The sequence below is a fragment of the Larus michahellis genome, chromosome 12, assembly GCF_964199755.1.
Source record: "Larus michahellis chromosome 12, bLarMic1.1, whole genome shotgun sequence".
Taxonomy (NCBI): domain Eukaryota; kingdom Metazoa; phylum Chordata; class Aves; order Charadriiformes; family Laridae; genus Larus; species Larus michahellis.
Window position 1 is genome coordinate 13,243,363 of NC_133907.1, and position 17,857 is coordinate 13,261,219.

Sequence of the window (17,857 nt, forward strand, 5' to 3'; positions counted from 1 at the left end):
GGTGCAAGGAAATACACAGAAAATAGCTGCAAAATACGTGTTTGCCCAATCTAAACAGTTAAATTCTAGTTTACACTCTATGCAATAGATTTCTAGTCCCTCCCAGAAAGTTATTGCCACCTTTTGCATGCTCACATGTCTGAAATAACCAGAGGAAAAGAAAGGAAGTTCAGAGGAGACTGTTGGTACACACCAACAAAAAGCTTCCACCAGTCAAGGCTGCATTTTCTCTTTCTCAGTTCTCAAATGAAAATCTGATTAACGTCCACCCAATCACAAAATCCAAATTAGCAATTTTTTTTCATGACTCCTGTAACATAGCTATAAATAAAGCAAAGCATAATATTCTCACCTCCTAAAGCATACAGCAGTTCTAAAGCTTGCACCATTGACTGTGCAGGAGGTGGCTGTGGAGAAAAAAAATGAGTATTTTTTAAAGTCATCATCATAGAATACATAAGTTTTCACAAAAATTCTTAGACCTTCCTCTTCTGCAAAATGCTTAAGTTCTAACTACCCACCTTTCTACTTATGCAAAACGAAGGAAGAGCTCTCAGACTCCTCCTGTCACCCTTCCAGTGACCACCGGTGCTGCGAGTCAAAACCATCTCAGTAGTTCAGCACCGTCACTACGATGCTCTCAAGATCCCAGCTGAAAAAGGCATACCTGCTTTGTCCAACAGCAATGCCAGCGGTGAGCAGAACAATTACTTAACTTTCTCTTCTAACGGTACCATATTGGTTTTTCACATCAATACAAGAGTAGCTAGAAACTTTACAGAAAGCAAATCTAAAAATTGGTGCTGCTCTTTTTAAGATGACAGACAAGCATAGGTTTAGTTCTGTAGAATTTTTTTCCCCCCCTTTTCTTCATAAATTCAGTGCAAATGGACTACAGTTACAGTTTCGCAGAATCTCAAGAGTTTGTCTTTCTAGGCCTTTCTTGACTTCTCAACGCTTAAAACAGCAAACTGTGGAATACAAACAGCGATTCCTCAGTTGTCACACAAATGACTTGCACTAGTTGATTCCCAAAAACATACTATGCTGCCCGATAGTGGGCAATAAGGTATGCTTTCCAAATTAACAGGGGAATGGTTACTGGTTAATGGTTCTCTGGGTTCTCAACAAGTCATCTAGTGATCTTTCTTCACACCAAAGAAAGATGACAGACTTTCCAGCCTAGGACTCACCGAAAGAAAGGGGAACCTGAGCACGTTGTCGATTCCCAAAGCCTTCAGCTGCAAGATGACAGGAGCAAGGTTACTGCGCTGCATCTCAGGAACAGTGGACTTTGGCAGCTTCTCAAAGTCCTCCTCTGTTGTGGAAGAAAACAAAGCCATTTGGGACCGAGTTTCAACTCCCACTCTGTGCAATCAACATGATAAAATCATACCCATTTCAACTTAAAATTATCAAGTATGAATATGTAACAGATGTTAAAAGAACTCAAACTCAAAGATGATCTTTCTCCAATTACTGTATTTTAAGATCTCTAAACAGAAAATTCAATGGTTTTGGCTACACTGCTGATTCTGTAGTTGATCCATGTATATTTCAATTTGAAACGTTATAAGTTCTTCACGGAAATCTGGAAATGCTTTGTCTTCTGTTTAATATTTTTATCAGAACATAAAAGGCAGGGTGCAATACTACAAAAAAAGCATTTTTAAGGAAGGGACATGGAAAAGTTCAAAACCAGCATGCTTTCAGTATAAGAACACTATTTTTAGTAAATACTCAAACAAAAGGAGGTTTCAAAAGCATATTTAAAATAAAGACCAAGAATCAAAAAAAAAAATTATTTAACAATGCCTTTTTAAAAGCACATTTGTTATAAAGTTTAAGTCTCGAAAAACACTTCATATAAGGTCAAAATCCCTGCACCTTCCTTTAACCAACTCTTCTGCAGCAAAGAAAAAGGCACATTCATCCCTATGTTGATCATGTTGATCTAAAACTCCAAATCAAGATAAAAAATGCATTCTTTTCATCTGAATTGTTTTAATTTCTAGACAGAACCCTCTTCTGTATCTCTGGTCTATCTCAGACCTTCCTTAAGACAAAGATAGTTTATGTTTTCTCTACTTTTGTCCACTCAGTGCAGTTTCTTCTTTTCTTTTCTTTTTTCTTTTCTCTCCTTTAAAATGTTTCTTAAAGCACTCGTTAGGCCAGCTCTTGAGCACACAAAAATAACTTGTGTAGTTGTGTTTCTCCAGTAAAATACTTAAAAAGCTATGTAAGCTTGGTATATTATGCAGCAGACATTCTCTCCTGATTCTTATTGGACGCACAAATTCAGAGAATAAATCATGTCTCTGTTTAATGTGGCAACTGCTGGCAAGCACACACACATTTTAAAAGATTACGCTTGCTCTCTCTAAGTCTCAAAGCTCCAGTAAAACTAGAGGGAACCTGAGGCACATAAGCAATGGCAGCGCTCAACTGCAATGCCTTTTCTCATTAAGCAGCTGAGAACAGAGGCAGCTGGACTGCGGCTTTCTGAACGCTGCTATGTGGCCAACAGATTTATTTGTAACAGTAATTTTTGTACAGTGCCAGGGTGATTGATTCAAGAGAAGCATTTGGGGTTGGCAACTATTCCTATGAAAAAGGAGACACAAAGAAGTTTTCCCTCAGTTATCTAAAGGATTTCTGGAGCCCTTTGTTAGACGCACAGTCTAAAGGAGACTTTAGTCACAGAAGAGAGCATCATAGATGGGTATTATAAATTGAAGCAACTGCTCGGAAACCAAGATCATCAAAAGATAAACCTCCTAGTAGACTCACCAGAGCTGCATTAACATTAAAGGTTTGCAATTGCTAACAATCTCAGAGCACTTACCCTGCTCAGTTTGTGTTTCTGTTTCATAAAAGCATCCAGTGTCCAACACTTAGCACATATGAACAGTGTATTTCTAAATCAGCCAGAGGAATAATGAAGGCAAATTTCTATCTCTCACTGAGAGAAAAAAAATACAGTTTTGTTCTTCTTTATCTAATACTAAAAGCACCATAAAACAAAATGCAAGTCACACCAGCAAGTTCACCTGCCCCACACATCAACTTACTGACCTGTATAGAGTCTATAACATTTTCCAGAGCGGTTCCGTCCTGCACGCCCTGCCCTCTGATTAGCAGAAGCTTTAGATACTGGTACCACCACAAGGCATTCGATGGCTGTTTTGGGGTTATAGGCCCGAAGCTTCACAAAACCACAATCAATTACGAACGCAATGCCGTGAATTGTGATGGAGGTCTCAGCAATGTTGGTGGCTACTATCACCTACAGATACAGGCACAAAGAGGATAGTGTGAACGCCCCAATCCCAAATACACTATCAAGCCCTAGCATCAGTGCACCAAGACTCCAATAAATGCCACTTGAGAGACGTCAGATTTGACAGTTCCAGTAAACACACTCTAGAGTACAAAGTACATGCAGCAGAAAGAGCTTGTCAGCTTGAAATAAGCCCAGTTTTTACAGTTTCACAGTCACTTTCTTATTCAAATTTATTCTCTCTTCATAAAAGTAGACGAACTTGGCAGTGTTTGCCGAGAAAAACATTAACTGACTGTAAATCAAATGTTTTCATGTAGCGAACTAAAAATATTTTCTTTCTGCTTCTCAGTTATATTGAGCTGTTACTTGTAACACTGGAATGGAGCAGAGGATAGCAGACGAACAGAGCTGATTAAGCACTCCATGTTCAGTATTCCTGAAGAGATATACATGTCCTAAAATATTAAAAAATAATTGTTCCCAGATGACAGAGGGAAATTTCATCCTTATTTCACCTGAAATTAAAAAAGTAAATCTTGGAAGTTAATTGACTAATGTCATATCCTGGAGAGAAAAGAAGTATTTATACTCAACATTCTCCAACACCAGATGAACATTTTACTTGCTAGACTCCAGCAGGCACAAGAATTATAAGAAGTCACCCCTGTGTAATTCTGTCAGCTTATCTATCTCAGCTGCAACACAGGCTCTGCCTAAGCAGAAAGCACTAATCATGACCTATTAGGTAGCTCTGTGACATTAAATATCTGAACAAGACTTGCAGAAGTCAAAACAAAGCTTTTTTTTTCTATTAAACAAAGCAAGTTTTAACTCATTTCTTAGGTGAAAATACAGCACTACCCACTCTGTCACTAATTTTTTCTTTACTGGTAGAAAACAGCCATAGGCACTTAGACCACAAAAAGAAATGAAACCAGGTAAAAGTAGAGGACTTCAGAGTATAAGAAACTGCAACTGGACACAAACAAATACAAGGTTGTACAAAGACTCTTAAATTGAGAAGCTGATGAGAAAGACAAGAGGGTTTGAACCTAAATGTCTAGGACTGATCAAAGATGAAAAGGGAAGTTCTTGGTTCACAGTCTGAAAACAGACAGGCAGTGTTAGGAGATGCAGAAAGTCTCCCTCGGTAATCGTCTGCAATAGTCTCATGATGTGAACTCCTTCTGGGTGGTAGAAATTGAGAAATTGGTGGTAGAAACTGAGACATACGCAACTGCCTTACCTTCCTGACACTGTGAGAAACTCTCTCAAACACTTTCATTTGCTCAGGAGAAGGCAGCCCAGCATACATGGGAAGAACACGGAGGTGCTTTTTCATTCCAGTGCGAGAAAGGGCTCGAGCCTGTTCTATAAGCATAGAAACAACAGTCTCCACCTCCTCCTAGAGACAGAGCAAGAGAAGGGACAGAATGAGAGAGGTTCCACTTCAATATCACATAGCTGCCACCTATATACAAAAAATGCACCAAAATAACCCCAATATATTTTTAGTCGTTTGAACTCCAGGACCTTTTACTAGCTCCCTCAATTCTGTAATATTCTTACACAAATTGTTATTCATAATAAATATATATGCAAATATTTATGTTCATTGTTATTCGAGACAATGTCACAAATACATGAGAAAAATCACAAGGGAACGACTGAACAAAGTTCAGGAGGAAGCAGGCTTATTTTCCCATGTATCTCAACTTGTGAGAGCAAAATGGGAGGCCAATCTATTTTGACTGTGTAGAATGCTGTGGGTCTTGATTGGGAATGACACAGTAACAGTATTAACAGTTATTGCTCAACTTCACATTTAATCTCAGAGATCAACTGTGGCACCTCATTCTTAAAAAACACAGACAACAAAACGTTCAGACTTTGCCTTGTCAGATACCCAATAAGCTCTTTCAAAGTGAAATCAATAATGGGGATGAAGAATTTATTCTGAAAATATGCAATGTTATTGAAGCTCTTCAAGGTAGCTCCTCACTGGAAAAATTACAAGCTACCTCCCATTTACTCTTCTCGGCTGCGAAGTCAGCTGACAGGCATAAATAGAGCAGAAGAGAGTAGTAAATTTTTATCTCATGGCAATTTGTTTTCTGTCAAAGACTTCAGATGTTAAGCCTAACAAATGTAAATTCCTTTTGCCTTAACTATTAATGATGACTCACTGTCAACTTCATAGGTGTGACTAGCACCAAAAAACCACATACTGTTCCACTTGTTAACAAGGACGAAAGCATACAGCATTAAATGAGAAAAACTATCATCCATCACTAGCTTCGATAAATCCAGACCATAATTACATTTTCTAAGTCTTTCAGACTGGCCTACTTCTGCTCCCATCAATGCAGAAATATTTGTCATCTTTAATGAGATTAAAGTAAACATGGCTAAGGAAAGAATGAGACTGAGGCAGCTTTGCAAAGCCCTCAATACAGCACTGTAAAGCAAAAAAAAAAGCTTATGTCTATACCTGGCCAGTTAAAAATGCCAGTATATCACCATCATTCTCCATCTGGTGAATTTTCATTGCAGTTTCCACAGTTGATTTTATATAGTCTGGAACAGGACTATGGGGAGAGAAAACAGCAGAGATATTAGCAGCAAAATAGATATAGGCACCTCACTTCCATAAGAAACAAACAGAGAGCTAGCTTTTGGACACTATTTATTGGCCATACCACGTTTAGTTCATGATGTATCCTTGGGAATCAGCCTTCAGCAATAAATTTGTTTCCTTTACGCTACAGTAAGCTTAAAAACATGTCTGCCGCTATAAGCAATATCCAAATGTTTCCCAAATTGAATGCTACACCTCCTTACCATTGGTCTGGGAATTTCTAAGCTCCAACTTAGACAAAATGATACCACAGTTGCACACTCTCCTAATCACCACTGACGAGATCAACCAGGAACACACCTCTGGATGTAAAAGATGTCCACGGGGAACGTTCTGCCCTCGACAGTAAGGATCACACTGGTATCTTTGCTGGGGTCACCAGTATCGTTCTGATTAAAGAAATCCTTGAATTTCTACAATAAAATAAAAACAAAGACTTTCACTTTGACACTTCAAAGAATTGAGGGAGAAACCTAAAGACATGAAGAAGTTAAATTACTACAACTTGGATGTTTTCCTCACACATTTGGCAGTTCCAATTTAAAACTTTTAAAGTTTGATTTTGTTCCCTTCTATTCTGTCTGTAGTTCAGGCATTTAGCACAAATGCACTGTCTTGCATGTTCGTTACTTTGAGAAGCAAAGATTGAAAAGAAGTAATAAAATGAATTAGATCAGCTGACACAGTTAGAAAAAGCAGATATATAAACTTTTTATTGGATCTATAACAGTAGCAAACTCAAAGCTAAGAATAACTTAGAAATGATTGGTCCTAAAAGTTTCATGTAGGGCTTCCATACTGTCATTCATTTTTGGATGAGTAAGTAAATTTTACAGCTCTTACTGAACACCAAAACCCCACTTTGTAAAAGCAGAGTTAGGCTGATTTATGTAAGTTTTTGATTTATGTGTTGCGAGACACCTTCATAAATTTAGATTTAGTGCCATGACATATTTTAAATACATAATAGCAAAAGAATGAACATTAAGAACCCAAATAATCTATATCAACTTTTACAACCATTATAGAGATACCATAAACTTTCTGTATTTAAACAAATGTTTATATTGTCATACTAATCATTTTCCTCCTATTAACTTACTTTTACATTAACTATAAACTATTTGAAACATCTGATTTTTGGCAGTTAAAATTTTGCAAAGGCAAAGTATTGTAATGTTATCTAATGTAACGTACAGAATACATAGTAGTGGAAGTACTACCAAAGCACAGCATACTATCAAGATTTATGGCATATTATATTTGCCATCGAAGCAAATCTCAGTACACCTACATCTTCAGTGCTACGTGCAAGCTCTCACCACCACATCTCACGAAGGACACAGTGGAGTTAGGAAAAGTACAGAGAAAAGCAACAAACATGATAAAGGAGATGGAGTTGCTGCCTTCTGAGGAGAGACTGAAAAAGCTGGGGCTCTGCTTGGGGAGCAGAAGGTTGAGTTACAGAATCAGAGGTGACAGATAAAGTCAATGTAAAACTGGTTTTGTTTGTTTGATTTTAAAAAAAAACAAAACAACAAACAAATCCCACACTTCTAGAGGTCCTTGAGGAAATTAGCAGGTTTAAAAGAAATTAAATAAAAGTACTTCATTATATAGCAGGTGGCAAACTTCTGAAAATTGCTCTCACATGATGTCCTGGAGACTTACAGCTTCACCAAGCAGATTCAAAGATAAATTAACAAGCAGCAGGTCCGTAAACACATACTAGAAGGAAACAGCAGGAATGTACTGTCTAATATCTCTATTACAACCTTTGCAGATGCTGCAACAGCTCAAAGAGAATGGAGCCACAGCAGGTGGACAGGCTCATATGCTCTCCCCAAACAGCATCTCCTATTGCTGCTGCTGCTACAGACAGACCACCGGGCTGGATCAAACACTGCCCTGATCTAAGACAGCATTTCTTCTGTTCCTACTCAAAATTAAATTAATGACGTGTTTAGTACGTTACATAAGTTTCCACAGGCCACAAGTCAATCAGGGAACTAGTAAGATCTCACTGAAATGAAATCTACTCATTTATCACTTATTTTTACTGGTCTGTGGCTGTCTTAAATTATTGCTATCAGCAAAACAGAGCTAAACCAATGTCTCTTACTAGACTAGAGGAAGCCAAGAGAACATCTTTTTATACACTACCAACAAGGGGAAAAAAGGCATAAATATATGCAAAGCAGATTCATATTTAAATTCACTTCCAAAAGAGTTTTCTAATACAAAATGAAAGCCAAACACAGCAATTTAACTACAGCAGATTCTTTTCCTGCAATCCTTCCTCTCTTTTTCACCAAAGAGCAGTACTGCTTCATAAGAAGCAAGCAGCAGAGAGGATAAGCTGTATATAAATAGAAGCAGAGCTGCCACTTAAGGTCACTTCATTTCAAACCAAATCTGTGAGCTTTACCTCTGCATCCAAGGTGGCTGAAGCCACAATCAGTCGAAGATCCCCACGCTTCTTTTGAACCTAGGACAGAGACCAAGAACATCCAGAGTAAAAATCATTTTCTGATATATAAGGCTAGAACCAAGTTTTAGAGCATCCAGATTACCAGTAACTTCTCTTTAAAAATACTTCAGTACTATAAGACAGCTGATGAACTGAGGCACCCATATCACCTCATAATAGCCCATAACATCGTAACAACCTGATGACTGTTTGGCATTTTATATATTCATTTTAAGGGCATTCAGTCTGTAATCACTATAGCTTACTCTTAATTTCTGGTGGGAGTCAGAGGTATTGTAGGTTGAAAGTCAACAACAACCCTCCATCAGATCACTTCACATGATCATCATCAGCAGAATAAGACTACCTTTTTGCTTATAACATCTAAGGAGAAATTTCAGCATCGGGGGAGGAAATGGAGAATCCCAAGTGTCAGATAACTAAAGTAAATAGTTGGAGATGTACAACAGGCTGGAGGATAAATGAGAAATCAAATCACCCTCTCTCAAATAGGTTCACTAATCAGGATCAGAAGTTTAACCACAGGGAGGAAAATGAAAACAGCTACAGAGAACATTAAAAATAAATAAATAACCTTTTTTAGCAAGCCAATGGCAATATCTGTATAAAGAGTCCTTTCATGGGCTTCATCCAGCATGAGGACACTGTGATTAAAGCAGAAAAAGAAGATTTCAGAAATGGTTTGATTGACACTAGAATCAGAGTCTTCTTGTCTTCTAGAAATATCATTATTTTAAATCTGCTGCTGGACTGTTTATATCCCCTTAAAAAAATGTGGAACTTAAAAAGAAGCGCAGCGACGAAGTAAGGAGAAGAATGTAGATAACACCAGGTGGTACATACATAGCTTTTGGAAAGGGGTGGGAGAAAAAAGGTCTGTCTTTACTGTACTGCACAGGTTTTCTGGATACCAGAATAGACTGCGTTCGCTGTTGATTTTTTTTTTTCTTTGATTAGCATCAGAAAAGAGAAAGCAAATTTAAAACTAGTAGATGAAATGATTCAGACTCCATGAGGCCTATTTAGCTTTTGTTCCAAAACCACAGCACCAAATCCTAATGGGTTTGGGATTGCAATGATCATCTGATTTTCTAAGTTTTTACAACATAAAGAAGTCAATCTCCTAAAATAATTTTTGGATCTTTTGGTATTTAATTTATAACAACCAGATCTCTGTCTAAAAAAACCCAAACCATAAATATGCAAATTACACTTCAGTAAGCATTAATTTCGTATTTCCTTACCTGTATCTTGTTAATAAAGGATCAGCCATCATCTCCCTCACCAGCATACCATCAGTTAGAAACTAAAAGTGAAAGTAAAGAAATACGTAAAAAACCCCAAAAACCTATCAGGTAGTCTTGATGTGTTTTTCACAATGATTTTCTAAGTTTTTGCCTGAATTTTTCCTTGCCTTTAGTTTTCTAATGATCTATTAAATTGATCGATTTTCAGCTATGGAAGCCAAGTATGTATTTCTGAGTGCTAAGCCAGAGATAAGCAGAGTGATTGTTTTTTAATCAGTAATGAATTTTTTAAAATTAGTTATTTTTGTACTGAAAAAAAAGAACACATTGGCAGCACTGGAACATGGCGATAGAAGTTTCTTCACTCTTGTCTGTAACATGGCTAAATTTGCTCTATCAGTAACATCCTATGTGTCAATCCAGACTTGACCCTCTCAAAGTAGGCTACTTAATATCTATCACACACTTCTGACCAGAATACAAACCTTAACATTTCAACAAAACGTGACATTTTAATTTATATACTTTCTTCCTACTAACCAGTGGAAACCCAACAGCTTTACGTAGCCATTAAACAGCTGTTTGACCTGGGACTGTGGCCTTGAACTGGGCAATCCCTGTCGTGCAAAGTAAAAACCTTCAAGTTTACAACAAATGATTCATCATCCCACTTAAAAAAAAAGATTATTTCAGCTGCATTTAATGTACAAACATGTCGATTTATTTCACTTTAAAAGGGCTACCAGCCTCAGAAAAAAAAAAAAAAGAAAGAGTAAATTGTCTCATTCATCACCATTGCTATTCCAGCATAACTAGAGCAAACTCTCCTCTGTACACAACACAAGCAACATTAATATTGCTCACATCACTGAAGAACAGCTGCAAAGCTTGCTATTTAATCCACATCAAATTACTCTCAGTTAGCCTACTCATCTTATGTTTTATCTGCGCTTTTTATCAAAAACTATTTTTAGGATGGTGAGGATACTTTAGCTGTGATTCACTGCAGCTTTTCACTATGACAGAGTGACGTATCAGGTCACACCAGCACGGTACCAATATCTGTCCATAACTACCTTGAAAATTTCCTTTAGTTTTAAAATGGTGGCTGCCAGACTAGCAGAATAGAACACGTACTCATCTTATTAAGGTTTGCATAGCCACAGCACACTTTTGGAGTACCCACCTGGAAAACTGAAATGCTATCTATTCTTTTCACTGGCAGCACAAGATTCTCATTAATTTTGCAAAAGTACTTGAAGAGTTTCAGCTAACCCTTTCAGAGTTACCACCTACTGTTCATATTTCACCTTAATTCTGGTAGCCTGTGGATCCGTGCAATCATCAAACCGAATACAATATCCAACTTCATGACCCAACACTGCACCTCTTTCATCAGCAACTCGGCCTGCAACCTGAGAAAAGAGATTCTTGTAAATAAGAGACAGCTCACAGCACACTTCGTCATCGTATCATTATTTTGCCCACAGAGAATTAGCATCAAAACAGGAACAGAGCTAGTGCTTCCAAAAGAATGATTTGTTCTTGTTCAAACACAAAATTCTGTTCAACATAACAGCACAAACTGAATATATAAGTAAATACTTTTAAAATGTTTTAGTGTAACTTAATATATTTGTTTCACACAGCTTCTACTCATGAAAGCTACCGAGGTACCTTTCCGCGATAAGAAGTCTTAACAGACCTACAAAGGCAGGCACTCAACCAGTCACAACGCTGGGGAAGGACCACGTACCAGAAATTTAAGAACACAGTTGGCATGCAAAAAGGGAATGAAGGCAGGTATATGGCATGCAGAAAAGAGTTATCAGATAAACTGATCTGTCCCTGAACTTACTCGGGTTTGTTGTGTTGTTTTGTTTTGTTTTTTAAATAAAGATGCTATTGTACTTTTCATAATACAGAATCCTCTATGCATAAAACAGAGAACAAGCAGAACAATTAAAGAAGCAACAGTTTTTGGAACAGTACTATCCTGGGTCAGTTTTAAGCCAAGAACCCCTTTAGCTAAAAGTCATGAGTTATTCAGACTTATTCTATGGAATATTAGGTATTATCAGGCCATGGTTTCAGCAACCTACAAAGAAATTTAATAGCTAAAGATACAATAAAACCCCACAATACATACATTAGTCCCAGTAGAATTTCAAGAGTAAGCTACTTTCAGTCATTTGAGTGACATTCTAAACCACACCAACAGGCAGCGAATTCCTGATTTCACTTGAAATTTTATCACTCCATCACTTTCAGCCCAAGCATTTAGGGTAATGCAACCAGAAGTTCAGGAATTTCGAAACTGTGCCTTATGCCTCTGCAACTACCTATCTTTACTTCTGACAACCCCCATACTCTAGATAGGAAAGCAGATAAGCACACCTATTAAAATAAAAGATGACTTTCAGTTCAAGGCAAAGCAATAAATCACCCACTATATCTCTAATCTCCCTGCAACTGCCATACAGTCCAGGCAGTTTGCAACAACATCCTCGAAGAAAAATTCTGCTTTATCTATACACTAAGCCCTACTTGAACAATCTTTTAATTTTAGGCTTAAAAATGATGTGTTAAGACATGAAAGGGAAAAAAGAAGTAAGTTTGTCATGAGAAATCATTGCAGTATACACACAATCTCCTGTAGAACTGTGCACTGTCCGCTGGATGTCCTATGAAGGAGAAACGGGAGGACACTGCAGGCAGGCTGCCTAAAGCACAAGATGCAAATTGCTGCTAGAAACTGTCCCCTTAACCATGTCAGATCTGGTCAAAGAATACTGGACGAGATGAAACAGAAAGTTGTACAGCTGTTCCGTCTACTTCATTTTTACCAGGGGCTTATTTGTTGCAGGTACAGTTTAATACATTATAAAGAACAGGCAAAATGAAGGTTCCAAAATGGCACCTCAGTTTTCTGTACAAAAAGAATGCTGCAGCAGAAACTTCAGCCCACCAAGTCAGCATTCGGCAGCAGTTATGAAGAGAAGGAGCACTAGATGCTTTCTGTGCAGGCTGTTACCAGAGAGTACAAGTTTTTGCCCTCAGCATCCCTCCTCCTTCCTCTCATAGTACATCTAGCTGACGTTATGCTCTCCTAGACATACTACGTATATGAAAAGATTTCTCACAACAAAATTGTTTCTTCTTTTCCCTGATGCTCTTACAAGGGGAAAACACAAACAAAACCACACACAACAACATTAACAACAACAACAAAAAAAACCAAACCAAAACAAAAAACCAAAACACACTGAAAAAAGAGATTCAAGAAAAATAGGTGTGAATTGCTAGAAAGAAGTACACAACCTCCACTTTCTTCCACTGGCTATTTTATTATACACAGATTTACATCCCTACTTTTGCTTTGTGAAAGACGTTAAGGGTCACACAAGCACTGCTGCAGTCCAAAGTCAATCATAGCTCAACCCTGCACAGCCCTAATTTCCATACTCGGCTCTGCTGATACCATGCAATTTTATTTCAAAGCTTCTACATCTGCACTTCTGGACTTGGAATCTTTGGCAAGAACTACTAATCAGGTTGAATTCAGCATATAGTACCAGCAATTCTGTGAGGAAGATAAGCAGAAACGTCATTCAGGAGCTCATGCAGTTGTGATTCCCACTATTCAGCAAAACCTGCTAATAAACTGGAGGTTATAATGACAACAAACCAGGAAAAATTGGACACAGAAAAACTCACTGAAACAGCAGCAACCCGACGAGGCTGTGTCACTCCAACAACTCTTCCTTCGGCTGTCCAGCCAGCTTCTGCTAGGTACTGCAAACAAATACAGAGGATAAGAAATTAATTGGTCATGATGCGATTACAGCAAGGTGTCAGTTCTCAGTTACTTAGAGATTTTGTGCATTATTCTCACCATTAAAACTAATACAGTACAATACCTGCTTTCTAAGCACGTAAGATTTCAGAAAGCATCTAAGAGAAGTTCTTTGAGTCTCAAGCATTTGTGAACTACTACATTTTTTTCTCTTCTTTCCTTTAGTTTATAACCCCTTTAAGAAACAAAGCTAAGCGGCACAAATTCAGCTCTCACACTGAAGCAGATGACAGTCTTCACTGGTTTGCAATTTAAGTTAAAATCAGGAACTAACTTTGAAACATTCTCAGACCTATTTCATTCCTGTCAAAAAAGATACAATTTTACAAAACCACAAAAATATACAATATTCTAAAAATTTCCAAGAGGAAAGCTTGTATGAAAAGCATACCTTTTTTCCTTATTAAAAACATATTCTCAACAAAATTTTAAACATGATTCTGATAGAGCAATAAACAGCTAATACAGCACAGTGACTACTATTTGTACCAGCATAAACCCATTTGTTGTGTATGGTCTTTTCCTGTAACAGAAGAAGATTTTATATACAGATACACCAGCTCCTGCTATCTAATATGAAACCTTATATTTGTCTCCTTTTGGTCATACACACGAGCATAGGTGAATTCCATTCTCACGGTGCAGTTCTATGCTGCTGGTTTAATGTTTCATGTAAAATCCCCTCATTTTACCAAGTTAAACAGACACTTACTTGCGGAATCTGCGTTGATTTCCCACAACCTGTTTCCCCAACAATCACCAGAGTTTGATAATTCTCCACTAGATAAAGTATGTGATTTCTTAGCTGAAAGAGAAGACAACATTTAAGTATCAAAAACAGATGTGTACAAAAATAGGAAAATAATTTAAATGACAATATTTACATATCTAACAGACACAGTAAATTCACTTTAGACAGATTTTACTGCCAAAAGCTAATGATTCCTTAAAATCTTTAAGTGATATGTACAACATATAACAAATGAGACAAATCTACAAAGCCTGTAAAACTGTCAGTAACAGTTGTCAAACAGGACAATCAATTCCAACAAATAAAGAGAACAAGGCCATAAAATTATAATTTTATGTCGTAAAGTGATTCTATACTGCTCTTTCAAAAAAAGACATAAGCGCCAGACATCACACAACAGATTTAATACAACAAAAAGGACTTCTGTACCTTAAAAACAGGCAGCTTTTGTCTTTGTTGTTCAATAGAAAGGGAAGCATAAGGATTATAGACGACGGTTATGCCACTACTCTCAGCGGGACTCTGTCTCTCCTCTGAGACACTGACACCAGGACCTTCTGTGCCTAGATGACATAGGTTAATTTTAAGTAGAAGAATACACTTTTGCCTAGTGTATCACAATACAACTAAAGTAAATATGTTCCTTACAAGGAGTAATCATGGGTAGCAGCATATATCAAAAGACTAACTTTTCTATGAAAATAATTGAAATATTAACTAACAGTAAACATGCAGAAATTCTTTCAAATTAAATATATGTCTCCTGCTGGTTAAAAAAAAAAAAAAACAAAACCAAAACAAACAAACAAAAAAACCCCACCCAACTAATGTGAATAAGTATTTGAATTTTTAAAATAAGATAAAGGAGGAAAAAAAGCACTTAGGAAAAATATATAGCAAGATCTTGGGAACTTCCTTCTTTTTCTGTGCAACAGTTCAGATATATCTTCAATATCCTTCACAGAATTATTTCCATGGATTTTAAGCCAGCCAGCCAGACATGTAACAGAATTTCCCTGGACTAACATCAATCTGTATAAACATTCAACCTTGCGTGCTTATAAGATATGCCTCTCACTTCAGATCTGAATTTATGTCAATAGCTAAAACTTGATTTATTTCTGCTGCAGGTTACCATAAAACAATTGACAACTGAAAACGCTGAATCATGCAAGTGAACTAGAAACAAAACCTCATCTCAATAACAGAATATGTCATTTCCAGCTGCAGATTCAACTGGGAAAGTCTGAGAGCAAAGAGAACGATTCCCCTGTTTTGTAGGATTTGCTTGTTTGGGCTTTTCCCAGTTTTTCCACAGTTTAAAAACAGTTAGTCCCTATTCAAAGCTGCCAAGCAAGTTTTACAGCAAATTGATCCAATTTTAAGAGTGATTAGCAACAATTCCAATAACTATTCACTCCCCAGGACTGATGGGGATATTAAGAACCAGAACTTGAATATCTGGATCTTGACAAATCAATGAAGCTAATAGATATTGCTTCTCATCACCCACTGCTTTTCTTTCACAGCATTTTCTGTGTTTGTTTTTTTAATACACTACTGTCAACATATTGCTATATACATACATATTGTACATGCACACACATTACTATAATATTCAAATTATTAAGAAGCTGTTTGCTAAACTAATCTTGACCCTGGAATAGCTTTGCAAAGCATAGTACAACACAATGCAGTGACCAATTTAAAAAAAAAAATTGCCAAACTCAGACCCACCAAGCTCCCCTTTGGGATAAATGAATGGGAAGGTACCCACTGCACAACTCCTGAGGGAAAAAATCACAGAGTCACAGCACAGTGGAGGCTGGGAGAGACTTCTGGACACCTTCTAGTCCAACATCTTGCCTACCACAGGGTCACTTACAGTGGGCTGCTCAGGTCCTCGTTCAGCCGGGTTGGAGACGCCACAACATGCCTGATGGCTTGTTCCAGAACCCGATCACACCCAGAGTAGAAAAGGTTTTTCTCATGTTTAAGCTGACCGTCTCACATTTCAGCTCATGCCCATTGCCTCTTGTACTGTCAGTAGGCACTACTAAGAAGAGCCTGGCTCCATCTTCTTCATACCCCCATGTTGGGTATTTATGCACATCAAAAACATCCCCCTGAGACTCCTCCAGGCTGCACAGTCCCAGCTCTCTCAGCCTCCCCTTGCATGTCGCGTGCTCCAATCTCTCAACCGTCTTTGTATCCCTTCACTTTGTGGACCTCCTGCAGGAAGTCCACATCCTTCTGGCACTAGGGAGTCCCCACAGCACCCCAATATGGCCTTCCTAGTGCTGAGGGAAAGGATCATCTCCCTCAGCCTCACAACAATGCTCCTCCTCACGCAGCCCGGGATGTGGGTGACCTTCTGCTGCTGCCCAGGCTCATCAACGGCTCACGCTCACAGCCCACAGGAGCCCAAGATTCTTCCCCACTGAGCAGCTCTCCCCGCTGTCTGGCACCTGGGGCTGTTCCCTCTCAGGGGCTGGACTTCTCACCGCCCTTTCGTAGACTTCTTGGGGTTCCCCTGCACGCTTCTCCATCCCCCCGAAGGGCAGCACCCCCACTCGGCCAACCATCCACCCCAGCTGGCTGAGAGCGGGCTCCGTCCCCTCCTCTGCCGCCCCCGGTACCGGGCAGCGCCCGGCTGGAGTCAGAGACCTCGCCCCCCGCCAGGCCGCCTTTCCCCACTGCCCCTCGGCGCCTAAAATCCGCGCAACCCCCAACAGTCGACGGCTGCCGACGGCACCGCCGCGGCGATCGCTCCGGCCCTCGCCGCGGACAGCTCAGGAAGCAGCCCCCTCACACGCCCCCAACCTCCCGGGACCACCGCTCCCCCTCACCCGGCTTCCAAAACTTCACCGGTCCCACGGGCGCCGCCATCTTGGGGTGAGAGGGCAAGCGGAAGCGGCGGCAGGGCCCACGTGACGCGCCGCCCGTTGCCATGGTGACCGGTGCCGGGCCCGCTTCCCTGGCGAAGGGCTCCGTCTGTCACCGACGGCGGAGCTGGTGGAGGGAAGCACCGAGTCCGGAGAAGGGCAAGGAAGAGGCTGAGCGGTCTGGAGCACAAGCCTCATGAGGGGCGGCTGAGGGAGCTGGGGGTGTTCAGCCTGGAGAGGAGGCTGAGGGGAGACCTTCTCGCTCTCTACAGCTCCCTGAAAGGAGCGGGTAGCCAGGGAGGGTCGGTCTCTTCTCCCAAGGAAAAAGCAATGGGACAACAGGAAACGGCCTCAAGTTGTGCCAGGGGAGATTTAGATCAGATATTACGAAAAAATGCTTCACTGAAAGGGTTGTCAAACACTGGAACAGGCTGCCCAGGGAAGCAGTGGAATCACCATTCCTGGAGGTATTTAAAAGACGGGTAGACATGGTGCTGAGGGACATGGTTTAGTGGGGGACTTGACAGTGTTTGGGTAGTGGTTGGCCTTGATGATCTTATAGGTCCCTTCCAACCTAGCCGATTCTATGATTTTAAGTGCTGAAGCTTTGGACATTTCGTTATTTTAACAGCAAAAATGGCTCCCAGTTCATCCACACTGTTACTCAGACACACAGAAGCGACGCTGCTGAGGAAGCCCAGCTGAT

General features: G+C 39.4%; 1 protein-coding gene across 3 annotated transcripts in view; it reads right to left on the reverse strand.

Moving 5' to 3' along the window:
- The window catches only part of DHX35 (DEAH-box helicase 35), a 31,158-nt gene extending 13,984 nt beyond the window's left edge, over positions 1-17,174 (reverse strand). For all 3 annotated transcript variants that reach the window (XM_074605330.1, XM_074605327.1, XM_074605331.1), the window contains exons 1-14: positions 17,116-17,174; positions 14,696-14,829; positions 14,228-14,320; positions 13,377-13,454; positions 10,970-11,074; positions 9,657-9,718; positions 8,987-9,056; positions 8,350-8,409; positions 6,222-6,334; positions 5,775-5,871; positions 4,530-4,688; positions 3,076-3,286; positions 1,194-1,318; positions 353-407 (exon numbers count right to left, since the gene is read on the reverse strand). In XM_074605330.1, the coding sequence (XP_074461431.1) occupies positions 353-407; positions 1,194-1,318; positions 3,076-3,286; positions 4,530-4,688; positions 5,775-5,871; positions 6,222-6,334; positions 8,350-8,409; positions 8,987-9,056; positions 9,657-9,718; positions 10,970-11,074; positions 13,377-13,454; positions 14,228-14,320; positions 14,696-14,829; positions 17,116-17,155 (1,402 nt within the window). In that variant the 5' untranslated portion in view covers positions 17,156-17,174. The remainder of the gene's footprint in view (positions 1-352; positions 408-1,193; positions 1,319-3,075; positions 3,287-4,529; positions 4,689-5,774; positions 5,872-6,221; positions 6,335-8,349; positions 8,410-8,986; positions 9,057-9,656; positions 9,719-10,969; positions 11,075-13,376; positions 13,455-14,227; positions 14,321-14,695; positions 14,830-17,115) is intronic.
- Positions 17,175-17,857: the final 683 nt, after the last annotated feature.